We start from the raw sequence: 26,114 nt of genomic DNA, 5'->3' as shown, positions 1-26,114 counted from the left end.
ACATTTAAATTTAACATCTACTGTTCTTGGCACTACTGCAGGAGCTCTAATTAAACATTAATAGTCATTAAAAAGCATTTTGCCAACAAACATCTGGTAGTAATTTATGAGATAAACTCATGCAAAATCTTAATAGTTGATTAAAGAAATTTTGAGTACTAGATTTCATCTTGGCAACATATGTTTACTACCAGAAATCCTGGGTTTGATTTCTTTTTCAATGATGCCATGAGACCAGACAGCTAGACTGAAAAATGAACTGGGATTTCTCCTTGGCCAGGGCCATTCTACCAAATGCAAGTTAAAAGAAATGCAGTAGCTCCCCTAATAAGCGCAGGAAGAATGATCCTTTTGCCAGATCAATATTCAGGAATAAAAAACAAGATTTTTTTTTTTCTCACTTTGCATTGTAATAGTAAATGAGGCATATGTATAATTTTATGTCTTCTTTGAAAGCCACTAATCTACTGGTTTTAATGTGATTTCTTTATAGTTTAGAATTATCTATGTCTCTCAGTAACAGAAACGCTAAAGGAACTGAATGATAGATACTGTTATTGAAAAAAAAGTCATTTTAGTCTTATAGTTATTTTACATCACTTTATGATCACTTTGTTAAATATGCTATTGTCAACAAAAAAACCAAACATATACAGGTAGAAGAATCCACTGAATAAATGTAGCATGTCAAAGTAAAAAGTGTTCATCTATTTTTTTCTCTAGTCTTATGTTTTTATGTTTGTTAACTAAATTAGGAGATAATGCTGTTCTTTCAAAAATTAACGATTTGATACATTGACAGTTGTGATTTTTGATTTAGGAATGCACAAATCATTAACTTCAGCAAAAGAAAAATAAAACTGCATATTACCCATGGTAAACAGTAGACATTACAACACAGTAATGCTGCAGAAGGTATCCATAGGATACTGTATTGTGGTTATGACAAAAATCTCATAGAGAATGGAACTAAGAGTCACTGAGAATCTGTGTGCCTGTGAATTAAAGAAGCAGCTAAAAACAAGTGAGCATTTAATAACATTGAAAAGAGCTTGTCTGGGTCATCCTGGTTATATTTAAGATGTCTTTTATATGTAATAGTTTTATACAGATTGAAAACTTACTGCTTATTTTATGTGGTTTAGTAATTAAGTTATTAGATAGATGATGATGTTAACTTTGACCTATAAACATACAGAAACACAATTTTAAATCTATGCTATGCATGCGGTATGGAATCAGCATAACTTGATAGTCACTGAAGTCTCTGATAGTGTTGTAAATGATATAGTTTGCCATTGTAGATGTTCACAAGGAACTGTTCAACGTTTTAAGTAAATGTAGATCTGCTTTACGCTGTTATTTTTCAAGATGATGGAGGACAAAACAAACCTCTGGAATAGTTATAGCAGTTATAAAGCAGGACACATGCCAGTAGAATAATCCCAAGTAACAAACTGTAGGAAAACAAGTCCTAAAATGACAATTAAAAGCATGTTGAAGTATCATATACTTCCTAGAAAGGCACAAATGTGGGAAAAGGAAAGGAGAGGAGAGGAGAGGAGAGGAGAGGGAAGGGGAAGGGGAAGGGGAAAGGGAAGGCAAGGCAAGGCAAGGCAAGGCAAGGCAAGAGCAAATTATGCAGCTGATTATTGTACCCATTCATCTGTGGGTTGCTGGGGTACTGGGAGTGTAATTCAATATTGGACATTTGTTACTGTTTCAACTACATTGCAAAATGTATTGATTATCCATGTATAGCATGATTTCTTTTTATATCTAACATTTGTGCTCTTGGTAGTAGGATAGGATATTGCAACCATGGACTGTAGCAGACATTTTAGATAATGTACTTCATGATTTTAATCTGTGAAGAAATAATAATAAAAAATTGAAAAAGATCATAAAACTCTTATTAGTGTCATTCTAAAGAGATTATTATAACAGCATTATTTAACTAATATTACTTCAATAAATTTCATCTGAAGCATTTGCAAAAATTGTGTTAAGGATTGGATCTACAGTTACAAAAATAGATGTTTTCCTAGTAGTCTTAAATATTCTTTGTGCTTTATTATTTTAAACTATCTAAAAGAAGAATAAAATTGACTTAAATGTTTCTCTGTCTACTCCAAGCTTTTAAATAAAAGGTATTCATTTGGTGATAATCAGATATCTGAAATTTAGTTCAGTTGTGTAGGCACAGCCAACTATTACCAATTTAAGAGCAATATCCACATGAAACTGTCAGAAGTAGTACAATACCTCCAGCATACCCATGTCCTACTGGAAAGGCAGATAAATGGTGTCTAACCATTGAAATTGGTACAGAATACTTCTCAGCCAACTCAGGCAAATCTCTGTTAGGTCTGTACTCTCTTTGCATTTCTAGTTTCAGCCATTAAACGTGGGTCATTACTGTAGTAGGATATGTAGAGCTGTCTGTATATATGTGCCAACATGTGATCTAGGTATCCAAACTACCTTCTGGTGGTGATCTTCAGTCCAGTTGCTTTTAGGTGATCATCTTGATCCATTTGATATGCTCTACTGTATGTCCAAATTAGTCAGCCGACATGTTTACATGGTGACCAATCGGATGCTTTGAATTCCTCTGTTAAATAAGTTGAGTGAGTATGTGGGTGTCAATGATCTACAGGCTGATTTGGCCTGGTTCCATGACTAGCGGGGCTGAGGGATCTGCAGATCCACACCTCCAGAAAGGAGAATAAGGGAAAAAGGGTAGAGATGGGCCCGAAAACAAAACAGCAGCAACGATCTGAGAAGAAACAAACAAATTTACTAAATAAGATATTAGAATGCAAGATAACATGCAGTTATTATATATATATATACAACATATAATGCAAGATAACATACGGTATACTACAATATAATTAGAATTGAAGCTAGTAAATGAAATATAATGAGAGAAAGAGTGTCCAAAAGCCAAAAAGGCCTTACTCTGATACTGAGGCCAGATGTGCGACTGGGGTGAGCAGCAGGAGAGAGCCTGATGATTGAAAAGGGGAAAAGAGAGGTCAGGTGACCTTGCTAGAGGTTATATCTCCTTGCTGAATGTGAAGTCGTCTGGGGGATGTAGTTCTTCTCCTTTGGGACAGATACCCAGAACTGGAGCATTAACTCTTTAATTCCCAGTGCACTACATAATATTATGATGTGGAATACCAATAAACAAAAACTGTAGAGCAGTGGGATCCTTGGATGTAGAGTCCTAGCTTTAAGGAATTTGAGTCCTAACTTGGAGGAATTAGGTCAGAGGTTTTTCTATGGTATTTATCATGTATAAATGCTTGTAGAGAATTTCACTTTTTGAGTGAGGCTCATACATGTGTGTCATTATAGTGAAATTGGTGACAAATTGAGTATGTTTTCCCCCTGCACCAAGTAAACTACTGTTGGTAGTCACTACGTTGTTCTTTATTCATGCACGTGTTACAGGAATGAAAAAGACTGAGGTAGCAAAATCCTTCCACCTTTTTGAGGGTGATGTGAGTTCTGAAACAGAGTTAACGGATAATAGATATCAGAACAATAGAGTCAATGACATACTCTTACTCTGAATTAGAAGCATGTATATAATTCTTATCGGAGGAAACAATGCATAAAAAGTTTAAGCATATCAGTTAAATAATATGTCCTCTCTGTGATCTGTGTGATCTTTTCCCAAAAACTGCACTTGAAACCTTCTGGAGCCTGTGAGTGTTATTTCATAGACTGGAACAAGCTTTTTGTTGGAATATCAGACATTTATTCTTATGTATAGATACATAATAAAGAAGTGATAGCAAATCTTGGTCATTATAGTAAAGTTATTGCTTTAATAATTACCCTACATATTTTGATGCTCCTTGACTCTTCCTGCTTTTAACATCACTTGGTTTTAAGTATTGGTTGTACTTAATGCTTTTCCTCAACTTTATTTCTGTGAAGAGTTGCATTTAAAATACTGAAAAAATAGAAATAGATGAGAACTTGTAAAGGTGTCCAGGATACCAGATGTGTCATTTTCCCTTGAAGACCAGGCTATAGTCCCTCTTATAACACTGGTCCCTTTGCAGAACTGCATCTCATGCCCCATTCCTTCCACCCCAGTCTATCATTTTTGTCTTCTGTCATATACTGCTTCTGAAGGGAAATTCATTAATGCAAAATGTTAATATGAAGATAGCTACTTCAGTTTCAAATGAATGAAACTTACAGCCTGTTGAGATATTGAGGCTTTGAGAGCAATTCTGCATCTTCCATCACTTCGACAATAGTAATTGCCAGACTAATCAGCATTGTTTAAAAATATGTTCTCGTGTGTGCTTAGTACATCTCCTTTCTTATTCTTTCATCAAGAGGATGAGCTTTTTCATCTTTTAAAAGTTAAGTTTTAATGGAATGGAAGAGATGTTTCTATTGTTTAATGTTACTTTTGCCCATCCTTTTAGGGATAGAGATGTGATTTGAAGGAGAATGACTAAAAGCATTTCAGTATCATTGCAAGTTGCAGAATGTGTTGTGGGTTGGGAGATCTATTGTATGTATATATGTAGACAGTTACAGTAATGCTTCATTGTATTTAGCAGCTTAACAACACAGCTTACAATTGTTTCCTTTTATAATTGTTTAGACTCTGCTTAATTAATAATTCATTCTTCCAAGAAAATGGATTATTATTCCATTGTAATATTACTTGTAAGGTGTTTGTCTAAACGGAAAATGTAGTTTTCACAGTTTTTGTGTAGTTTATCTCCTCATAAATTCTAAGCGTCTTTGCAAAAATGCTTTCAGGATAAATGAAAAGTAAAAACAATCCTTGCGTGATTGCTTTAAGTTCTTGTGCTAATTTCTGATTACTTAAACCTTTTTTTTTTTTTTTTTTAATTACAGAAACCTTTGAAATGCTCAACAAACTGTCTGAGAATTACACAAGCACACTTTTCTGCAATGCATATAGAAACATGGCTGCTGAGGCTGAGGCTACTACACGTGTTCAGGAGTTTTTCACAGACGTTGCACTCTTTGTATTTGGCACAGACATCAGTACAGAGGAATTTGTCAACAGATTTTTTGACACCCTGTTCCCAATGGTCTACAATCACATGGTTAACCCCCGTCTGACTGATGTTACACTGGAATACTCACAGTGCCTCCAAATGGCAAGAAGAGATATCAGGCCCTTTGGTAACATTCCCAATAAAGTCATAAAACAAATGGGAATATCACTGTTACCCAGCCGGAATTTCCTGCAGGCTCTGAATTTGGGGATTGAAGTAATCAATACAGCAGACCATCTGCATTCCTCTAAAGACTGGAGCAGAGCTTTATTGAGAGTGCAATACTGTCCCCATTGCCAAGGGCTGACTTTGAGTAAGCCCTGTGTGGGCTACTGCCTCAGTGTCATCCGAGGCTGCTTAGCCTACCTGGCAGAAATTGACCTTCACTGGCAGGGATATATTCAGTCCTTGGAAGAGCTCTCGAGTGCTATGCTTGGAACATATGACATTGAGCATGTGCTTCTAAACTTTCACTCACTTGTTAATGATGCTCTCATGCAAGCTCGTGTCAATGGACCAGAATTAACTGAGCAGGTAAGAAGCTGTTGTTAGCCATGCTTGGTGCATACATGCCACCAAAAAGAGTCTCACTAAAAACTAATACTTGTTTGGCCATTTTTATAGCAATGCATATGTTTGTATCCAAATTCAGCTTTATTCAACAATGTATTTTTCCAACACTGCATTTTAATGTATTTTAATAATCTACATGAAGTTCTTATTTCACATTCTCTATTCATGAGTTTGGCATCAAGTACAGATTTCAACATTTTGAAATTATTTATAGTGAAGAATTTTCAAAATAAAAGAAGTTTAACCAGAGTTCTCTAAATATTTGAAGTAATATTGATTTTTTTGTTCTCATGAAGTCACAGCATTTTCAAAATTTTGGTAAAAGAAAATTTTGTTTCACAATCAAATGGAAACTTCAATTTCTTCACCCTTTTTGTTTAGAAGTACTTTGTATTCTTGCATGCAGATGTCACTGGCAGTGACATGCTCATTTTGGGGGAAATACAGGTCTGTTCATGCCTGTGTTCCTCTGGGGTCTGGCGTCAGCTGACATGTCAGTCATACTTAAAGGGGTACCACAACTTTCTTCCTTATTTGATTAGCTGAAGGGGAAACAGCTTCTTCTGCTAAGCAGCTGATACAAACTCCAGAACAACTTGACCTAGTATAACAGAGAATTCTTCATTTGTTATTGGGGCAAGATCTGCAGTCTGTTAAAATGGGTTTTTCCTCCTGCTTGCAGTCAGTGACTAATAGGGATATTGTCCTTTCCTAGGAATTTCCCATTTTATCTACTTGAGTCTCATGCTGCTGAACTTTATTAAGAGAAACTGTGAATTTTGAAAAGATTTTTCACTAACATTTTGACTCAGAGGTGGTTCACTGATGTCTGTCTAATTCCAGGGCTGCACATGCTTTTTAGGGATAGTCCCTGTTCCTCTCCAGATAGTTTATATTTTACCCTACAGTTTTCAGGTTCAAGCTAAGAAAAACAAGTGAATACTCAAAGCTTAAAGGTCCTCTTTCTTGTTTTTCATATTGGGTCACTTGGTATGAAAAGAGCTCCCTTCTTAAGCTTTAAATTTGAATTTTGAATAACGTACCATAATTGCCCCAGATATAATGACTCTTAAGACACTTGTGTTTTCAAAATGGAAGATTTCATTCTCCAAAATAATATGTTTCATTCAATTTTAATGAAAAATTAAATGGGTGAAGAGTTATATAGTCACTGTTCTGATTGATCTAAACCAAGATGCTTTGGTTTTATATTCCTAAAAATTTTATGCTTTCCTTCTTCCTTTTCTTTAGTAGACAGAAGGAACATTAAATGTTCTTATTTTGTGCCAATATATTTGTTGGAAGATCATCTGTTGAATTCTGTTCCAGTAAGATCTTCTTATATAGAATTATTTCCAAACATTAATAACTAAAAAATTCATCTTTCACCGTTTGCATCAAAGAGACATTTTTGACTATTCATAAACCCTTGTGGTATCCCTAACTTAATTTCTGTGTTATAGTTGATCAGTCTTTTCTCTCTTTCATTTGTAATTCAGTCAGTAAGACTGTGAGGCATTGATCCCTTGAAACACAGTGATCTAGTTGGTCAGTACTGATCTGCTGAGTATGGCTTCAGTGTAGTTCAGATTTGTCCACGCATTAGGCTGATTCTGACATGTAATAAATATAGTCTTTCAACTTCCGTAGGAAGAGGATAGGAATTCTGTTGAAATTGGCTATCAATATTTACTTACTTATTTATCTCCAGAGTGACTCATGATCTGCTGAAAACTTAGATAATGCATTAGTGATCCTGACACAGGAAAGATGATTATGAGCCAGCTCACAATGGCTTCCTTAGGCATTCAGCGGTCTCTGCATTTTTAAAACTGAATTTCATCACAATAAATAATTTTTTTTTTTTTTTTTTTTTTTTTTTTAGTTTCAAGGAAGCAAATAGAGAAATAAAAATGTTAAAATGCATGGAGATACACTATATGCATACGCAAATTCTAATGTAAGAATGTACATTGTATCCTGTTTGCTGATATATTTATTCATCTAGTTCTTCATAGAATCATATGTATGCTTGTAGATACAACTAAATGGGAAGTATTTCTTGCTAACATGTATGATCATCTGTATTCAAATCTAATGTACATTAAGTTGATCTGTGTGGTGTGAAAAGACCATTAATGCCTACATAACACAACAGCTTTCTATTCACTTTTCTGCTTAGGTCAGCAAAGCAGTGCCACATTGTCTACAGTTACAATCTGGCCTTGAACACCTCCAGGGAAGGGGCATCCACAACCTCTCTGGGCAGCCTGTTCCAGCACCTCACCACTCTCTCTGTAAAGAACTTCCCCCTGACATCCAACCCAAATCTCCCCTCCCTCAACTTAAAACCATTTCCCCTTGTCCTGCCATTATCTACCCTTTCAAGGAGTTGATTCCCCTCCTGTTTGTAGGCTCCCTTTAGGTATTGAAAGGCTGCAATGAGGTCACCCTGCAGCCTTCTTTTCTGCAGGCTGAACAAGCCCAGCTCCCTCAGCCTGTCTTCATAGGGGGGTGCTCCAGTCCCCTGATCATTTTTGTGGCTCTCCTCTGGACCCTCTCCAACAGCTTTCTGTCTTTCTTGTACTGGGGGCTCCACACTTGAATGCAGTACTTCAGGTGGGGCCTCACAAGAGCAGAGTAGAGGGGGACAATCACCTCCCTGTCCATGCTGGCCACCCTCTTTTGATGGAGCCCAGGATACCATTTTGCTTTCTGAGCTGCAAGGGCACACTGCTGGCTCATGTTAAGCTTTTCATTTATCAAGACCCCCAGGTCCATCTCTGCAGTGTCACCTCCATTCTGTTGTGTTAGATGTTGCATCTCAGTCATAAGGCAGAAGGAAAAAGAGTTTTTAGTGAGATTTCTGAAGTTCTGGTCTGGATGGATCCTTCTGTCATTTCTGGCATGTATAGATTAGTGGTAGAGTCTCATGTTTTGTTCCCCTTATGCATGGTTTAATAGCAGGTTTCCATGCCATGTAAGGGTAGGTTTCTCTGTCACTCACAGTGTGGTTCAATGGCAGCTTGAACCAGTCTCACCTGGGTTGCAGGTTCTGCTCTGGCACCGTGTTCAACATGTTTTTCCTTCCCTTTCCTCTGTGTGAATGGTGATTAGGCAGATGAAAGTTTACTTGGTGCAGGGGGAAGTCTGCCTTATCTCTGGTTTTGTTTCACTGCATGAGAACTCGTGCTATCATGCACTGGATAATGCAGCACGGGGGACCTGAGGGAAGGTGAAATGAGTTTGAGGCAAGAGCTGAAGGAAGAGGGGATGGGACCAGGAAATGAAAGAGCAAAAGAACAAGGCTTTGTAATTAAAATCTTTTCTCTAAATTAAACTTTTCATTAAAATATCATTCTTGAATGCCAAAAGATCAATGTTGTTTGAGATTATTGCTGAATAAAAGAGATGAAAAGAAATATTGATTAGTTGTTCATTATATATTCTAGGCACTCATGGTTTTTGGTATCTGGAGGAAAATTAAGTATGTGACCGTGACGTGGAAAACTCTATATGCATACAAAGATGTGGGAATCAGGAACATAACAGAAAAAAATAAAATTATGCAACAGATTCCGATATTTCCTTAATGTGGAAGTGATGAACTTACAATGAAATTTTCTACATTCTTGCATTTATTTTTGTACGTAATACCAAGCCTACAAAAGTTTGGAATGGGGTTTTTAAAAGCAGTGTGTGCTCACGATGTTCTAATCTCTGTGGACTTGTACCAGATAGCTTTTGAAATAGTTCGAGATAATGAAAATGACAAATTTTTTGAAGTTTTGTCTTTTCTTTTTTTTTCCCCCCATTTTAGTCTAATCCTGAAAGAAATTCAAAGTTATGTGTCTTCTGAAAATAGGCATGATTACATTGTATTGAAAGAGACTTTTGTCTGCTCTCTTTATTTGTTTTTTAAATGTCATTCATACTAGAAAAAAAAAAAACAACAACACATTTTTCTTGTATTATAGGATGCTGGCAGTAAGAAGGTAATACACTATATTTATATCTTTTCTTCCTTATTATTTTTGCTTGGAATGACTAGCTATAAACACATAAACAGCCCGAACTGCTGCAACAGTGACATGTTGAATTTCTTATTCCTATGACAAGAGCTATTCACAAACATTATCAATGAAATTCATTTTAATTTTTTCTGTTCCTGCTAGGGTCTGCTTTATGTAGCTACTTTTTATTGAAGCTTCTCTGATGAAAAATCACACAACCTTATTCAATACCATCCTAGAAAATGAACTGTCTGTTTAAGTGCATTAAACCAATTAATTCCAGAGATTTAAAAAAGCAATAGGAAGAAGGTGATGAAAAACATGTTTTGATGATCTCAAATATGCACACAACATATACCTGCAAGCTGTAGTATAATTGCAGTTTTGTTTTGGAGGAGGAGTATGCATGACTACTGACAAGAGACCTGATAATAGTATTTCTAATTGTGGGAAGTACCGTACCTAGATACTTAGTAACTTTTGTTGCTTATTAGATTCAGGCACTTAAAGAGATGCAAGAGGTCAGTGTCTTTTGAAGTAGTTGTTCTGTGAATCCACTGCTTTAGTATCTAAATCTGATTTATTTACTTTTTTTATACCTCTAAACATGTCAGTACTCTGCCTATTGCTTCCTACCTACTGCATTTTGATTGCTTCCTTAGAGTGAGTTAGTCAATCATGAAATAAGTTCAGAAGCTACTTTAACATATTAGAAATAATATCTTCATTACCCTATTTTAAAGAGGTCTTGATATTTGAAAATGCTAATTATAAATCTGCTACGTAAATCAGATCATGAAAGACATCTGAAATCCATCACTTACCCAAAAACAAAGTTGTAGGTATCACAAAGAGCTATATTCAGCCCACCTGAAGAGAAATTCTATATTAGATGCCTTTAAGAATACATAGTATAGTTAATTAAAAGTAGTTGTGGATTTGAAAAGAATCAGAGATACAGTATTTTACCACAAGATAAATATTAGGCTGTACTTCCAAGCTTTACTAATGTCTGCACTTGATTTTGGCTTGAAAAACTCAAGAGTTAACCATCTAATGGAAATTCAGAGCAGAAGAACAGAAGAAAAATTATAAGCATTTTCATTAAAAATAAAGATTCAGGCAAATACAATAAAAGAGGAAAGTAGTAAACATTTCCTGTAAAACAATTCAGTCTGTCTAAATAAGACTGCCATATGAATGTCTTCTATTACTACTTCCATATGCTTCAATGCACCTTGAAGTATATAAGCAGAAGAGATACACATTTGTTATCAAGTACAGTGACTGTTTTACCTGTAACTTACTGTTGCTGGAGGAATCAGTAATCCATCATTCCCTGATTTTGAGGACTATGTATTAGAATGCTGCAAGATTTGTAAAGGCTTTGCCTTTGCTTCTTTGGATTTCATTACTGTGCTTCATGTCTTTAGCATCATTCAAACAGCTTTTAATTTTGGATTTTGAAATCTTTAAGAGGAAGTAATATGCATTTTCTCTTGTTATATCAATCCTCTGATTCTTTTAATTTAAATGACAAACGTCATTTGGAATGGATATATTCAAGATTTTATTGTTTGTAAACTAAATATACATAATTAAAATGTTATTCAAATGCTTTTATGAAATGGCATAGACTGATCTCAACTCTAGCTAAGAAGAAATAAAAGCATTAAAAATGAAAGGAAATTAAAAGAATTAATTAAATGAAAATACAATTTCACAGCCTAATTTCCCATACATACTATAGCAAAGCTGGCAGTTACTGTAAAGTAACCTGATCACATATTGTTTTACACATTAAGCAGATTACACAGAATTGTATAATTTATGACTGTTTTGGTTTATTATCTGTATTGTTTGTATTTAAACTGCAGATAAATTTACTGATTGCATACAGTTTAGGTGCGCTTTATCTGATTGGAAGTAGGTAAGGTTAGACAAATATCTAGCTGGCTCTTCCAGTTGACTGCATCTATCTCTGATTCTCCGATTCATTTGCTCCTGTGTGTTCTAGCACTTGCAGGTGTGCAGGCAGCATCCCCTCCCCTTATGAAGGAGTTCTGTAGTAAAACAATAGCAGCCTGAGGGCAGAGACTGTACCACATTCATATCCTAGACTTCCTTCTACACAAGCTCCTGCTCCTCTGTCATCACTACGGTTGTTCTGTTTGGGGACCCCTCACTCTCTCTGCACAAGAGAGCCTCATGTAACACAAGTCTCCAGTTGCATTTGGCATGGGCAGAAAGGAGAATTGCTGTCAGTACTGGATGCAGAACTCTGTATCTTAGGATGGCCCTGCTCAGTTTCTCTTCACATACTTCAGCTCTGTGGCAAGTAGCAGTCAGGGTGACTGCAGGGAGGCAAATGATTCATAGCACACTTTTGTCATTGAATGGTCAAATCACACTTTCTATATAAGTATGCATGTATGTCCATGTAGTACGTATGGGGCATTGCTTGCACTTACTTCTGGAAAGGAAAACAGTTGTGTTTAACTCCAAACAAGGATTTTTTTTTTCTTTTTTTATTTTTTTTTCTGAAATAGGATGCAAAGTATTAGGGAGAATGGGTGTGTGAGCAAAGATGGGGAGAGTGCATAGGTATCCTGAGGAAAATGTGCCCCCCATTCTGTCAACCTTCTGCTCTTTACAGGCTTACATTACAGCAGCAGTAGAGGAGACTAGACTCTGCCAAGTTTCACTGTCAGCAACATCCCATAGCTAATCAAGAATGCGGTGTACATTGCAGATGGGGTAAGTTGTAGCTGTTTTTAAGCACCTCATTGGCATCAATCGGGGAGAATCTGTTGCTGGTAAGAAAATATCTGTCACTGTGAGGGAGGGCAGGAAGGTGGCAGCTGGCAACAGGGGATGGGCAGAGTAGCCAGCAGCAGTTCTCGCAGCCAGGCCAGAGGATGCTGCTTCCATGGAGGGAAACTACACTCATGGAAGGGTGTAGACACTACTGCTTTTCAGATCATGGTTAGAGACCACGTGATCTGACAGATACAGCAGCTGAAGTATCTTCTTGAGCTTATTCCTTCATTTTTTTTGAGATTGTTTAGGACATAAGCTACTTTTTTTCACTTGTCCTTTTACCTCTCTGCCTGTGCTATTTCCCTCTGATACCTTCTGATTATTTTAATGACAGTACAGTTTGATGACCCTGTCTTTTCTGGTTTTATTCTTCCTTTTTGTTTATTTAAGTAGCTTATATTTACTGAGGTCTGAGGTCTGCGAACATGGAGTAAGGACAAGAATAATGTTTGTATCTTAAGAAATTTGAAACATAGAATCACAGAATCATAGAATCACCAAGGTTAGAAAAGACTTTCAAGGTTATATAGTCCAAGAATCCACCTGTCACTAGTATTTCCCCACTAAACCATGTCTCTTACACATCTAGATGCTTTTTGAACACTTTCAGGGACTCAACCTCTTCCCTGGGCAACCTGTTCCAGTGCCTGACTACTCTTTTGGAGAAGAAATTTTTCTCAATATCCAACCTGAACCTCCCGTGGTGCAACTTGATGCCATTCCCTTTCATCCTATCACTAGTTATATGGGAGAAGAGGCCAACTCCCGCATTGCCACAACCTCCCTTCAGGTAGTTGTAGACAGCAATAAGGTGTTCCCTGAGCCTCCTTTTCTCCAGACTGAACAATCACAGCTCCCTCAGCTGCTCCTCGTAAGACTTGTGCTCCAGATCCCTCACAGCTTTGTTGCTCTTCTCTGAACATGCTCCGGGGCCACAATGTCTTTTTTTCAGTGAGGGGACCAAAACTGAATACAACACTCAACATGTGACCTCACCAGTGCTGAGTACAAGAGGACAGTCATCTTCCTGCTCCTGCTGATGACATTATTTCTGCTACAAACCAGGATGCCAGTGACCTTCTTGGCCTTCTGGGCATACTGCTGGTTCATGTTCCACGGAGCATTGACCAACGCCCCTAGGTCCATTTCTCCCACACAGTCTTCCAGCCACTCTGTTCCAAGCCTGTAGCAGTACCTGGGGCTGTTGTGGCCAAAGTGCAGAACCCAGCTCTTGGTCTTGCTGAAATTAGATGCTTAAGCTAGTGTCTTAGGCAAGGTTACAATTCCTCATACTCATAATTTTTGCATGAAACCTATGCATACTAATACAGTGCAAAACAACGTACAAAATTATTTGCAGTCCATTTCTGCATGTATTCAGGAAAATAAGTGCAAACAGAGCATGTAAAATTCTGATGCAAATTTTACAGAAAGCCAGTTTTAAAAGGAAAATACATTACAAGAAAAGAAATTCACATCTCCCCCATGCCAGGCAACCTGAAAGTGTGCTGTGGTAGCCTTTGACAAATGTTTTTACAAAAACTCTGAGAAAACTCGTGGAAAATGCTATTGTAAATACACATATGTATAAAGGATACATATTTAATGTATGGTTGTATAAAAAAAGTTAAGCACAAATATGCACAAATGAAGTGAAAATATAAAGCACTGTTAGAGATTGCTATATTGGAACATAATGTATTTTAAAATGACTTTAAGGCACTGATTTTCTGAGACATTTTTAGATGAGTATTAATAACAGAGAACATAAAAATATAAGTTAAAATAGGACTTTTGTGTGGAGGTTTTGCAGGGCGTTATATAAGTTCAGTGATATTGATAGGATAAATGATAGACAATTCATAAGTTTTTTCTAACTATAAAGTGAAATACAGAGGACACCAAAGTTAAATTCTAATAAATCTAATTGTCTAACATAAACCAGTTTGAAAATATACACTTCATATATACATCATAATCGTCAACAAAGAATAAGGAATGGCAGACATTGGTTGAAGGACTTTTGTATTAAGTATGAGTAACAGACTATGTTTATATAACTTCAATTTATGCAAAATAGGTCATTCCCTGGGACACTGCTTTTCCATTTTCCCATTTGTTTTTTCTTGCATCATCTCATTTGTTTCTGTAACACACAACACACTATATACTACCACTATAAATGCTCATGCTGTTTTATAGATTCTGTAACTAAGCCTAGTGTTTTCCAGAGAAAGACAAAATACGTAAAAAACAGCATGGACATTTATAGTGCTACAATATTTAAAATGAAAGCAGTAGTAAACCTATCCCTTATCTCTTGTTTGTCAGAATCCCCATTGTGTACTTTGTACTGTAGAACTCTGCTTAAAATCTGTCTCCTTTTCCATTGTAATTGGTTTCTTTGCTGTAAATGCATAGAAAAAAGATTTCCAGCCATGGGTAAAATATTAGCAGAAGCAGTAATACATCCATAAGTACTATATATACATTATGCATCTTAGAAAAATATGTATTAGTGTATGATCCAGTCTTTTCATTTAGCAGGGCATTACTTCTCAAATGCAAACTAGAAAATAAAATTAATGAATATTGTACATAATATTGGTAGTGTCTTTATTTTAAAGTTTATGATACAGTGTCAGACGTGGCAAACACTGGATGCACCTGTGTCTGTCAAGAATGTGTTAGAACATGAAACCATGAAACCATGTCTAGATTGCTACATTCATTTCTCTGGTTCTCAGAATTTGAGTGCATGGTGGCACAGCTTTCAATACTTGTTTCTAGCTGCACCATTTCCACTTCTTTCAGTAGATTTTCATTTACGGAAATGAGAAAAAATCTATTTCTTATCTTTGAGAAAAGATTCAAGTCCAGTCTCAAGTTTGTGTCTCATACCTTCTTGAAACACCCTGTACTATTTTCAATCTATTTGCCAAATCGCTGTGTTGATTGATACATGTCCCAGGAGGAGGATTTCTGGCAGGAACTGTGGCTCATGGGGTCCCACACTGGAGCAGGGGAGGAGCAGGGGAGGAAGAGGCATGGAAGAAGCATTATTAACTGACTGCAGCGCCCATTTACGAGTTGCCTGTGCTGCTGCTTGCCATAGGAGAGATGGAAGTGAAGTTGAGCCTTGAAAGAAGGGAGCTGGAGGGAAGGTGTTTATAGTTTGTACTTTGTATGTGTGTCACTATCCTACTCTATTTTTAATTACCCAGTTTTCTGTTTTGCCAGTGAGGGTAATTGATAAGTGATTTCCCTGTCTTTACTTGAACCTTGGACTTTCCCATCTTATTTTGTCATCCTGTCCACTCAAGGAAGGGGAATGATAGAGCAGCTGGGTGCGGGTCTGCTAGACAGCCAACGTCAACCCATGGCTCCTGTCAACACAGACATGGCTTGGCAAGCAACACTGAACAGTGCAGTTTTACATAAGGTAAATTCAGTATAGACTGCCAAGTATCTTAGTATATACTATGCATTCCTATTTAATGTGCTTAAATCAAGTTTACTTCACAGTTTGAAATAACTTAGGTCATTAAGTTTTCTGCACTTCCGTATTAAAATTAAGATATGGGAAATATTAGAGACATCAATGTAAGTTTGGTTGTTTTATTTATTTATTTATTTGTTTGTTTGTTTGTTTGTTTGTTTTCCTTTGTTGGGTGTGTGTGGAGGGCAGTGAGGCAGGGAGCATTTGACAGGAAGTTAGGGAAAATTTAGGCAAAATGCACATTCAAAATGTTTGTGTCCAGTTCTTTGTGTCTGCAGAAAAAGAAAAGAGGCTTTGCACTCCTTTCCACAAGGCAAGTAGGATGCATAAACAAGTGTAAAGGAAGAAGTAAAATGAGAACTTTCTGTAGGCTGTCTTATTTTTTTTTTTTTTTTCTCTACTCTTTCATTCTGAAAAAGAAATGGAGCACGCTTCTTTTTAGAGGAAGAAGTGGAGGAGAGCACACTTCTGTTTCTCGGTTGGCTCTTTAATGGGAGTTTTGTTTTGGAAGAGAAAAACAATGAGTGCAAATCCAGATGTTTTAAAGCAGATTATTTTTTTAGATACATAGATATTTTGTGGTACTTTACATAATATGTATGTGTGTGTGAATAAGTGACAGTCTTGTACACATAAAAGGTTTTCACAGAAAACTGGTTTATCCAGGTTCAAAGATGAGGTTGAAAAGACATTGAAACACTTAATACCAGAAGGAAAATAACTAATCTCCTAAGTAATCTGGAATGGGGGAAGAAATACTAGACTCTCAGAAATGCTAGCTGCATTAATAGTTTCTTGTTTTTTTCTTCTCATTTTTCATTTTTTTCAGGTGGCCTAAGATTCTTTATTATCGTAAAAACATGGACCTCCAATTATATAAGGAATGGTTGACAGCATCTTACACTAAGTGAAATAATACATTCTGATTGTTACTGTAAATGTGTACTTGTGTTATTTTCAAAAATGCCCTCCCCTCTACAATTTTGCCAACCTTCCACAAAATGTAAGCATGAAGTGCAGGGAGGCAAACACAGTCAACTTGTCTTGCTTTCAGAAACTCATTATGCATTGTAGGTTGTAATATGTTTTGTGTTGTGAGTGAGCAACATGCCTGAAAAGGCTTTTGGTGACCCTAGGTAGACTCATAGTTAGATTTAACGAACAACATCTTTCTAATTATCAACTTCAGTCTGTAATTCTCTAGACTGTTCATGTTTTCCCCGTCTAAGCTGTGTTGGATTTCTCTCTTAAATTCTGTAAAATGATGAAACGTATGTGTGAAATGAACAAAACTTTAAGTTGCTGCTGTAACTTTAATGTTCTGATGTCTAAGAAGTCTTGCAAAGAACCCCAAGGCTATGGTGTAGAAAGAGACAATCATAGATGAAGAACAAAACATTTACAAAGAAAACAATACAGTATTTCTCAATGATCTGCCTATGTTTTAAATACCAGGAATGCTCCACTGTTCATTCCTAACAGTCTCATTAATGTGCTTTTCCTGTTCTGCAGAAAAAAAAGTCTTATTTTAATTAATATTTTTTTTCCTGGTGTTCAAGAACTTGAACTTAGGGAATCCTTTAAAATTTCATACACCTCTACACTCTCTCACATATTAAAATGCGTTTTTCACTGCACTGGAAGTATGATATTTAGCCAGCATCTGTTAGATGTAAGAGTGCTCAAGTGCTTGGAAATGCTGAAATGTTGGTGCTCCCTCTTGTGGTTTTACTGAAAGAAGGAAAATCACATTAAACCAAATGTGGTGATATCTTGACGTATGTTGCAGGAGCTTGGCTGGATAAGTTAAAAGGAGAAGCTAATATGACCTGGAGAAATCTTCATTTTTACCTGTTAAAGGATCAAAAAGTGCCAAAGCTCAGAGCTGCCTGGTAAGAAGAACATTCCCTTGCAGCAGGCAGTGACTGTCTGGCAGCACAAGGTGCAGAACAGGATGTGATGTACTGCTCTTACTAAGCTTCTCTGACTGACATGCAGCCATCTATCTACCTGAAAGTATCACACATCTCTTTCCAAGTTTTGAATCTGAATCAGGAAATGTTGTAGACGTGATGACTTGTGTTTCTGGATAAATTTTGACTAGTTTGAAGTTGCTGGAAACACTTGTGACTTCAAGAATCTGTTTCTCAAGGAACATATGCACTTGTTCATTCCCAGGGAACCAACTATAGCCCACTTAATAGCTTTTTTTTTTTTTTTTTTTTTTTTTTAAAGAACATATTTTCAAACAGTCATTCTGCCATCTTCTTGTAGCTTTTGTTTAGAGCCATTGGACTTCTGTCCATTTTTTCACCAGTATTCCAGGGAATTCAAGGGATGGTGGCAAATTTCTGATAGCTACATCTGAAGGCCATCAGACTGATCAGTAACTGAAATATGCATGAAAGAAAATTAGTCTTATGTTCATACATGAACTACAACCTCTCTAGTACCTTACAGTCTGAGAGACTGTGTTCTAGTCTAGTGAATGGGAAACATTAACAGGAAATCCTTGATATATATTTATCAAAAGCTTACACACATGTTCACAAAAACTTACACAAGTGCACAGACATGAAAAAATCAGGTGTCAAATAAAGGGCAATTTTCAGACTCCTGGTCCTAATTCCCTGCTACAGCTGAGTCTAAGCCATGGGGGTTTTGTATGCAGAAGTGTTTTCTTCCTTCTCATTCTAGGTACATACATAAGAACTAGTGAAAGCAAACTACAGGCACACTGCACAACTAGAAGATACTCATCTTTTCAGAGTATTTTGCAACAGCCTGTGACCAAAACTGGAGCAGCAGATCTCAGGATTCCTGAGGCCTATTTCTGGCATGGTGGAATGGTTTAAAGATATGGCACAGTTAACCACTGTGACTTAGTGTTATCTGATTTGGAGTATGCCAGAGCACTGTGTGTTCAGTTTGTTTCAGTACTGTCACTGCCAAACTTTTCTGCTGGCCTGGAGCTGGTGTGAACTCCTGCATCTGGGAGATAGACCAGTTCTGGTACCTAATGTAGTGTACTTGTAGCACCTCTCTGTGTCCCAATGCTGTACACATAAACCTAAATGGGACGGCACATCATCTTTATCAGTACCATGGTGTCAGTACTGTGTCACTGCCACTAGTGAATACCAGGCTCATGTGTGTTAGCATCTTAGATTATTTAGATCAGATAGATCTGTTCATCTTTTTGTCTCTAATTATTTTCTTTTCTTGTGCATATGGATGCAATGGAAAAAAGTATTTCTGTGAATATCTGTGTTCACCCATGGATATATACGCATACATAATTGCACACACACACACATATGTACATACGTACTTGTGTGCTTGTGTACATACCTTCTTTTTTCAATCTTCCTTCATATTTGTAGGCAGTCATGATACTTATCAAGTCCAAATCTACCTGTACAGCACCTCTGTCTTCTGCAGGACTGTTTGTGATTGCTTTCACTCAGCAATCTTCTCTCATTCAGTCAAATTCCTGCTTGCTTCCAGTTTTGCACATGTTACTTTTATTTCACTCTTTAAATTAAATGAGTGATTTAAATCTAAATTTAAATTAAAGGAGTGATAATCACATTTCAGAATCAATGAAGAAATGAGATAATTTCACTATAAATGATGAAGTCAGAAATAAACATTATTGAAGTGGTAAAAAGTCTTGAAGAATGTGACTGATTTGCCCTATTGAAGGCACCAACCTAGAGAACAGTGTCTCACTGTTACTGATACAATGCTCACATCATTGTCCAGTCCTCTTTAAATGCAAAGGTTTATGATATTCAAGTTTTCCCAACGATGTGTAGCCAGAGATGTTCTACTGAATTGCACCACGCAAAGTCAAACTGCCATAAAGTTCATGGGTGGCACTAATTGCAATTTAACTGCATGGTTATTATAAGAGCTTTTAATTAACCCAGTCATCACACTGTGGCGTACAAATTGTGCATAATAACAGCATGCTAAGTATAATGACAATAGGTTTGTCTGAACTGTGAAAATCAGGAGTTCCATAATTTTCTGAGATTTCCTTGTAAGCCTTTACATATTGTTCAGTATTTTTTGAGAACATTTGACCAAAGGAGGGGGAAAGAAAGCATCTAGTAAATTGCATGGGCTTGTCTGTTTTAAAATATTGCAGCAGTTTTTAGTTCTTCCTGAAGATTTGTAATTCTCTTTTGAATAATATTTTGAGGCATTTTTTTTCAGTCTCACTTTCCTCAGGGTATTTTCAGTTCCCTCTGAGAATCATTTTATACTGTAAAATTTTTATTTTTATTTTATTTTATTTTATTTTATTTTATTTTTTGAGGTCAGGAAATTCTCCTTTTGTGGAAATGTTTCAGTGGAAGTGGCAGATGATAAGAATACATTCTGATCAGATATTGCTGCAAAATGATCATTCATGTAGTGAATGCGCTCCCTTTCTCTCAAAGTTATTCCTGTCTTTGTCTCTGAAGAATGGCAGTAATAGCACTGGATGATTTTGGGTGATTTTTTTTTATTTTTTTATTTTTTTCTGCTTGGATGGTTAACTTTGCAGCCCAAAGACTGAAACAATGTGTCAAATGGATGTTATAGTTTTCCTGAAAGCAGTGGAAATAAACTAAGTGGCCTTATACTTGTGCCATGTACTCATTCTGGAGACTTGAAGAACGCATCTTCAAAATAAGTAGACATTTATTAAATATTATAGACATTGTTATACTTTATTAGATTTATTTATTTATTTATTTATTAGTGTATCATCAGCTTTCTACTGGGACATGAAAGTCTGACATTTCAGTTTTGAAATATTTGGTTCACAGACACAGTGGGCACCTGAAGGCAAGGTAATACTGTATGACCTTTTCATGGACACAACAGCAGCTCACTGAAGACACTGCGCCTGTGAGGAAGGCTGAAGTCCATTTGCCACTCGTGTACAGTTAGTGTCTTGAATATGACACAAAAATGACAGCCAATGGTGAGCACTTAAAAAAAGACAGGTGGGTGAATGATACTGTGTGCTGCACTTAACAAGAAGTAACTGACACCACACTAGTCAGCCACACAGGCAGGCAGTGTTTCCAAGGCTTTGAATATAAGAGATATGGGAAGTGTAATAGACAATTACATCCTCAGAGTACCTGCTTGTACATGCTCATCCTGCTTGTACATGTTCCCCTTGCAGAAACAATGTCCAAAGAAGTAAGTGACTTTGCTAAAGGTTACTGAGGTAACTTCCAGCTGTGAGAGATGTTGATACCAACAGAACAGCTCTTAGCGCTATGAGTACAATGTGTACTTTTTGGTAATGGCAGAGGTGTGTGTGTGGTGCTTATAAGCACTTTTCACAATTTAACTAATGCTGTTTTCAGAATTTTCCATACAGATCTTTTTGGGGAAAAAAAATATAAATAAATAAAAATTAAGATTAAGATTACTTTTTAAGAAAGATTTTATATTTGAAACTAAGGTTTACTTGTAAATGTATCAGTGAATGCAAAATTCACAAAGCATTTCTTGAGACATTCACTCAAAGAGAATGAATAATAGATTCATAGAATGGTCTTGGTTGAAAAAGACAACAAAGAGATCATCTAGTTTCAACTCCCCTGCCATGGGAAGGGTTACCAACAACTAGATCAGGCTGCCCAGAGCCACATCCAGCCTGGCCTTGAATGCTTTCAGGGATGGGGCATCCACAACCTCTTTGGCAACCTGTTCCAGTGTGTCACCACCCTCTGAGTGAAAAACATCCTCCTAGTATCTAACCATTCCCTGTTGTCTTATCACTCTCAGCCCATGTAATCAGTTATTAGATAGCATTTTGAAGTAACCATATAATCTATAAAATGGGCTTTGTCCATACCAGGCACTGTGGCCATAAAAACTTCTGGTTTTCTTTATATGTTCATTTCAGTCAAAGTAAAAGATAATGACATTTTATTTTAAATCAGCCCTGAATTCTTCTGTCTTACTTTTTCTTTTAATGAGGTTGACTATGTATTGAAATCAAAGTTTAATAAATCACATACAGTATTAGTTTTTCAGTAGAGCATGCAAACAAGATATGTACTGTTTTGTCTGCTTAATATCTTGCCTGATGTGATCCTCAGCATGAAGTATCTCTTATTTAACAAGTAGGTATGGCATTAATTACTTTTCTTCAGTGACTAGGAAGAATAATGAGCTATGAACATGGATTGATATCCTTCATAGCAGAAAATGCTCAGTATCACATTTAAAAGTTCATGTGAATTCATATGTATTGAAATGTAGATCAGAAAACCAGACATAAAAAATCAGTTAGCGTTTTCATTGTCTGTGGTCTGAATCATTAAACATGCATCTCGGATCATTAAATTTACATCTTCCAAAGTTGTAATGCAAGTTTCCATCATGCTAAGTGTTCACTGTATGCTCTGAGTAACTGTGCTGAACATGCCATAATAATTCATCAACTCCATAAGAAATCACAGAGTTCAATGCATATTTAAAAATATGATTGGAGTTTATTACTGAAAAATGGAAATATGCTGCTGTTCATTACATGTCTTGATCTTTGAGGTTACTGCTACTGTCTGCATAGCTGTACATTTTCTTGACAGCCACCATCAATAAAACACATTTTGTAACTTGCTTATTCATCTTGTATTCCTTCAAAAGGAGTGATTTCATTTATATTTTTCTTATACAACAAAATGAAATACAATTGTGTGTTTTCTGCCTTCTCTGTGGGCACAGTGCTGACAATTATGATAATTGATGATATTTTTCTTAGCTAATCTTCATGATGTGTCCACAGATTTTCATGTTAAAATGGACTTAAACAGAATAAAGAGATACCAAATAAATAAATAAATAAATAAATAAATAAATAAATAAATAAAATTCTTACATATGTTCTTTAACATGTATTTTCTTAATACTTTTATTTTTCATTTCTTAAATGTCTGTTTTCCTTTTAGGTGAACAAGGTACGTGGCCCACTTGTAAAGAAGCCTACACAGTCTCTGCATTGCTCTTTTGATCAGAACAAATATAACCAGGGGCTGAAGATGTTCTCAAGAGACATTGAGGAAACCCTTGCCAGCAGAAGAAAGTAAGACATCAGTTTTACAGCCAGAAAGAAAGAATAAAGTAAGCCATTAATTTTACAACAGAATAGATTATATTCAAAGGAATGGCATGAAATAATGAAGGGAAAGAGATGCAAAAAAGAAGTTTGCTTTGACTGGCACAGAATTTCATCAGTCAATATCTATTCCACAGGCACTTTTTTTGTGGCTAAGCGGTTGATGTTTACCCATTGCTAGCACACTGAAAATATAAAACTGTATTTTAACATTTGACTTCATCTGGGACTGTTCCATGATGTAAAAATGTGTCTGAGCTGACCTCAGGGGAAACTTAAGGGACATCAGAGGAGTGGACTGTAAAAAACAGTGAAGCTGGGAGGGAGGAGGGGCACGGGGAAGTGATTTCAAAATCCACTGGCACATATTTCAGATTAGCAACTACATAGTTCACTTCACCTTCACTTGCTACCTCCTGGATCATCTCCTTCCTCATTTGTCATAATCACTTTATGTTTTTCTTTATATTCCCATGGCAACTCTAACAATTCCTCAAGGAGAAGAGCAACTTCAGCAATTGCTTACAGCTTGCTTTTAAGGAAGCACAGTTCTCCCATTCAACCACTTTATTTACCTGCTGTATATCTCCCAGCCACATTCACAAGTTCGGCAGGAAAGAACAGGTTTCTCCCAAATGGTGCAGACTTGATCAATGACAATGACTGTAAGAAAAGGAAATGAACGGAAGGGCTCCATGAAATGTTCACTAATTTCTTCATGTCCAGCTGCAGATGAAAATTTATATTTTGAAGTATGTGTTGGACTATCACTATCTGACCTTTTCCTAAATTATTTTCACTATCAGACAGTTTAAACTTCAGCATCCCAAGCAGATAATTTCTAACACTGTGTGGTACATGAAGGAAAAAAAATTCCACTTTGCTTCTGACTGTAGGAATTGTCAGATGAACCTTATGGAATAACATACAATATTAAAAATATGCAACGTTTTCTCCTCCAAAACCTAGCTAGGTTTTAGCAAGGAGAGTGAAACTGTAAGCAAACAAACAAACAAACAAGAATATTTCCAAATAAATAGATGAGAAATATTAGTAGCTTCCACTGAGTATAATTGCATATTTGTGCTCAACTGCCTGTAATTACATGCTGTCTGATCTAGAAGATGATGTGAAAATTCACATTCAGACCATCTGCCCTTCTAACTACTTTGGTCAGACATCTACAGGGGTTGAAATCAGTTATTACTTATATATTAACTTCATCTTCAGGTTGTGTTTGCTAATAAACTGAATAATTGACTTTTCTGTTAGAATGCAGTTTGTCATAAGATATTATAGCAGCTAATTTATTTCCATTTCTGTATGGAGTTGATTGGATTGATTGACTGTACAAAAGAAATTCCAGCTATTTTCTGTGAGAAGACTCTAATCCCTAATTTTCATCCAGAACATTAGCCCAACACATAGTTAAAAGCAGTCACACTCAGTGTAAAATGGAAAATGCAACTTTGCGGACAGAAAATTACAGGTTGTAACCATCCATGGTTGGAGGAGCACAGATGAATCATATTTATGTATTTAAAATATGTTGCACATATGCAGTTTTTTTATGATGCAGTCAAAAATGTCTCTCTACCTGATATTTTCAGAACTGCAGTTTTAGATATGCTAATACAAACAACTTGCATTAAATAGTTATAGTAGTTATGAATCCCTATGCTTTGTGTATTCTGCTATTCTAATGATAGACTGCATCTAATACTCAGGTTTTACCACTGTCAGTTTTTAGTAAACAATAACTAAGAATTGAATTCCTTATGCTATTTTAGATCTAAGATAACTAAACATTGGGAAATGTCTAGAACTTAAAAACATTTTTTACAACTCCAAACACCATTCAATAAGGTAAAATGAACTGAAGATTGTGGATTTATAGAACAGAGTACAGAATTTGTTGGCACCACTCTCCTTTGTGCCTGTGGGTCATAGATAACTCAGTATACTGCGATATTCTAAACCAGAATAAAAAAGTATTTTAATTTTTCACAGCAGGAATTGGTCTCCCAGGAAGAGATTTTCAATAAATAAGCAAACAAATTATAAACATAAATATCACAATTCAGTTACAAATATACTAACTAAAAAAAAAAAAACACAACACTAATTTGTTTTGATTTCAGTATAAAAACTTACCATAAGCTCTGGGCATCTTGGCGATTATTCAAAATAGCAATATATAATTTATAACTTAGCAGCATAGGGTGATAAAATTAATGTCATTTTTCAGACAGTAATTTAAATATCTTCTAAATATTTAATGTCTACATCTTAAACTCATCTTACCTAAATCTTGAATTGCTCCAAAACTGTAATCAGTACTCTCTCTATTACTTGTAAAACTGGATTGTGACAGATTGATAGTGCTGAAAAACAGATGACAATAACCACCTTTTTTTTTTTTTTTTAATTTGCTATGCTTTTTTTTTTTAAAAAAAAAAAAGTACGTTTCTACGAGTGTATCAGTGCAAGCTGTATTAGAACTATATGACAAAATTTCAGAGTGGAGGAAAATAATTCCTGTTCCAGAGCATGAACAAATTGTTTTGTTTAATTTTCACAAATGCAAGTATCAACGCTGTTAACTACTGAAATGTATCTGAGGGAATCAAACTTAGGTAACAGAAAATTGGCTAAAAAATCATTGGAAGCAAGAGACAATATTAGAAAAAGCACATTCTGTATCTTCTTGTAGAAATGCACAAGTGCAGTAGTGCATAATACTGTTGATTGACACTGTCAATTGCTTCCATTTTCCTCCATGCAGAGAATTTATCAGCCACCTTCGCCTCTACAGAGCCTTTATATGGTGGCCTGGCTGATCAGCTGTGTGGTAATAAGTTGGCAGCTTTTGATGGTCTGCCATGTTGGAATGGAGAAGATGTTGTAAAAAAGTACCTTTTCCACTCTGTTTTGTCTTTCTCTCCCTCTCTTTCTCTTTCCTTCTTTCCTTTCCTTTTCCTTTCCTTTTCCTTTCCTTTTCCTTTCCTTTT

General features: G+C 36.1%; 1 protein-coding gene across 1 annotated transcript in view; it reads left to right on the top strand.

The window, feature by feature from the left end:
- GPC5 (glypican 5) overlaps window positions 1–26,114 on the top strand; it is a gene marked incomplete at its 5' end in the record, with an annotated part of 595,668 nt that overhangs the window by 73,362 nt on the left and 496,192 nt on the right. Inside the window, 4 exon segments of the mRNA XM_042838694.1 lie at window positions 4,900–5,600; window positions 22,937–23,070; window positions 25,889–25,925; window positions 25,927–26,015. Of these exon segments, the coding sequence (XP_042694628.1) occupies window positions 4,900–5,600; window positions 22,937–23,070; window positions 25,889–25,925; window positions 25,927–26,015 (961 nt within the window).

The sequence above is a fragment of the Centrocercus urophasianus genome, unplaced genomic scaffold (genome assembly GCF_019232065.1).
Source record: "Centrocercus urophasianus isolate 14NV4802_14NV808 unplaced genomic scaffold, USGS_Curo_1.0 seq_9, whole genome shotgun sequence".
Lineage (NCBI taxonomy): Eukaryota > Metazoa > Chordata > Aves > Galliformes > Phasianidae > Centrocercus > Centrocercus urophasianus.
The sequence above is the reverse complement of the archived record's forward strand: the minus strand, read 5'-3'. Positions and strand labels throughout refer to the sequence as shown.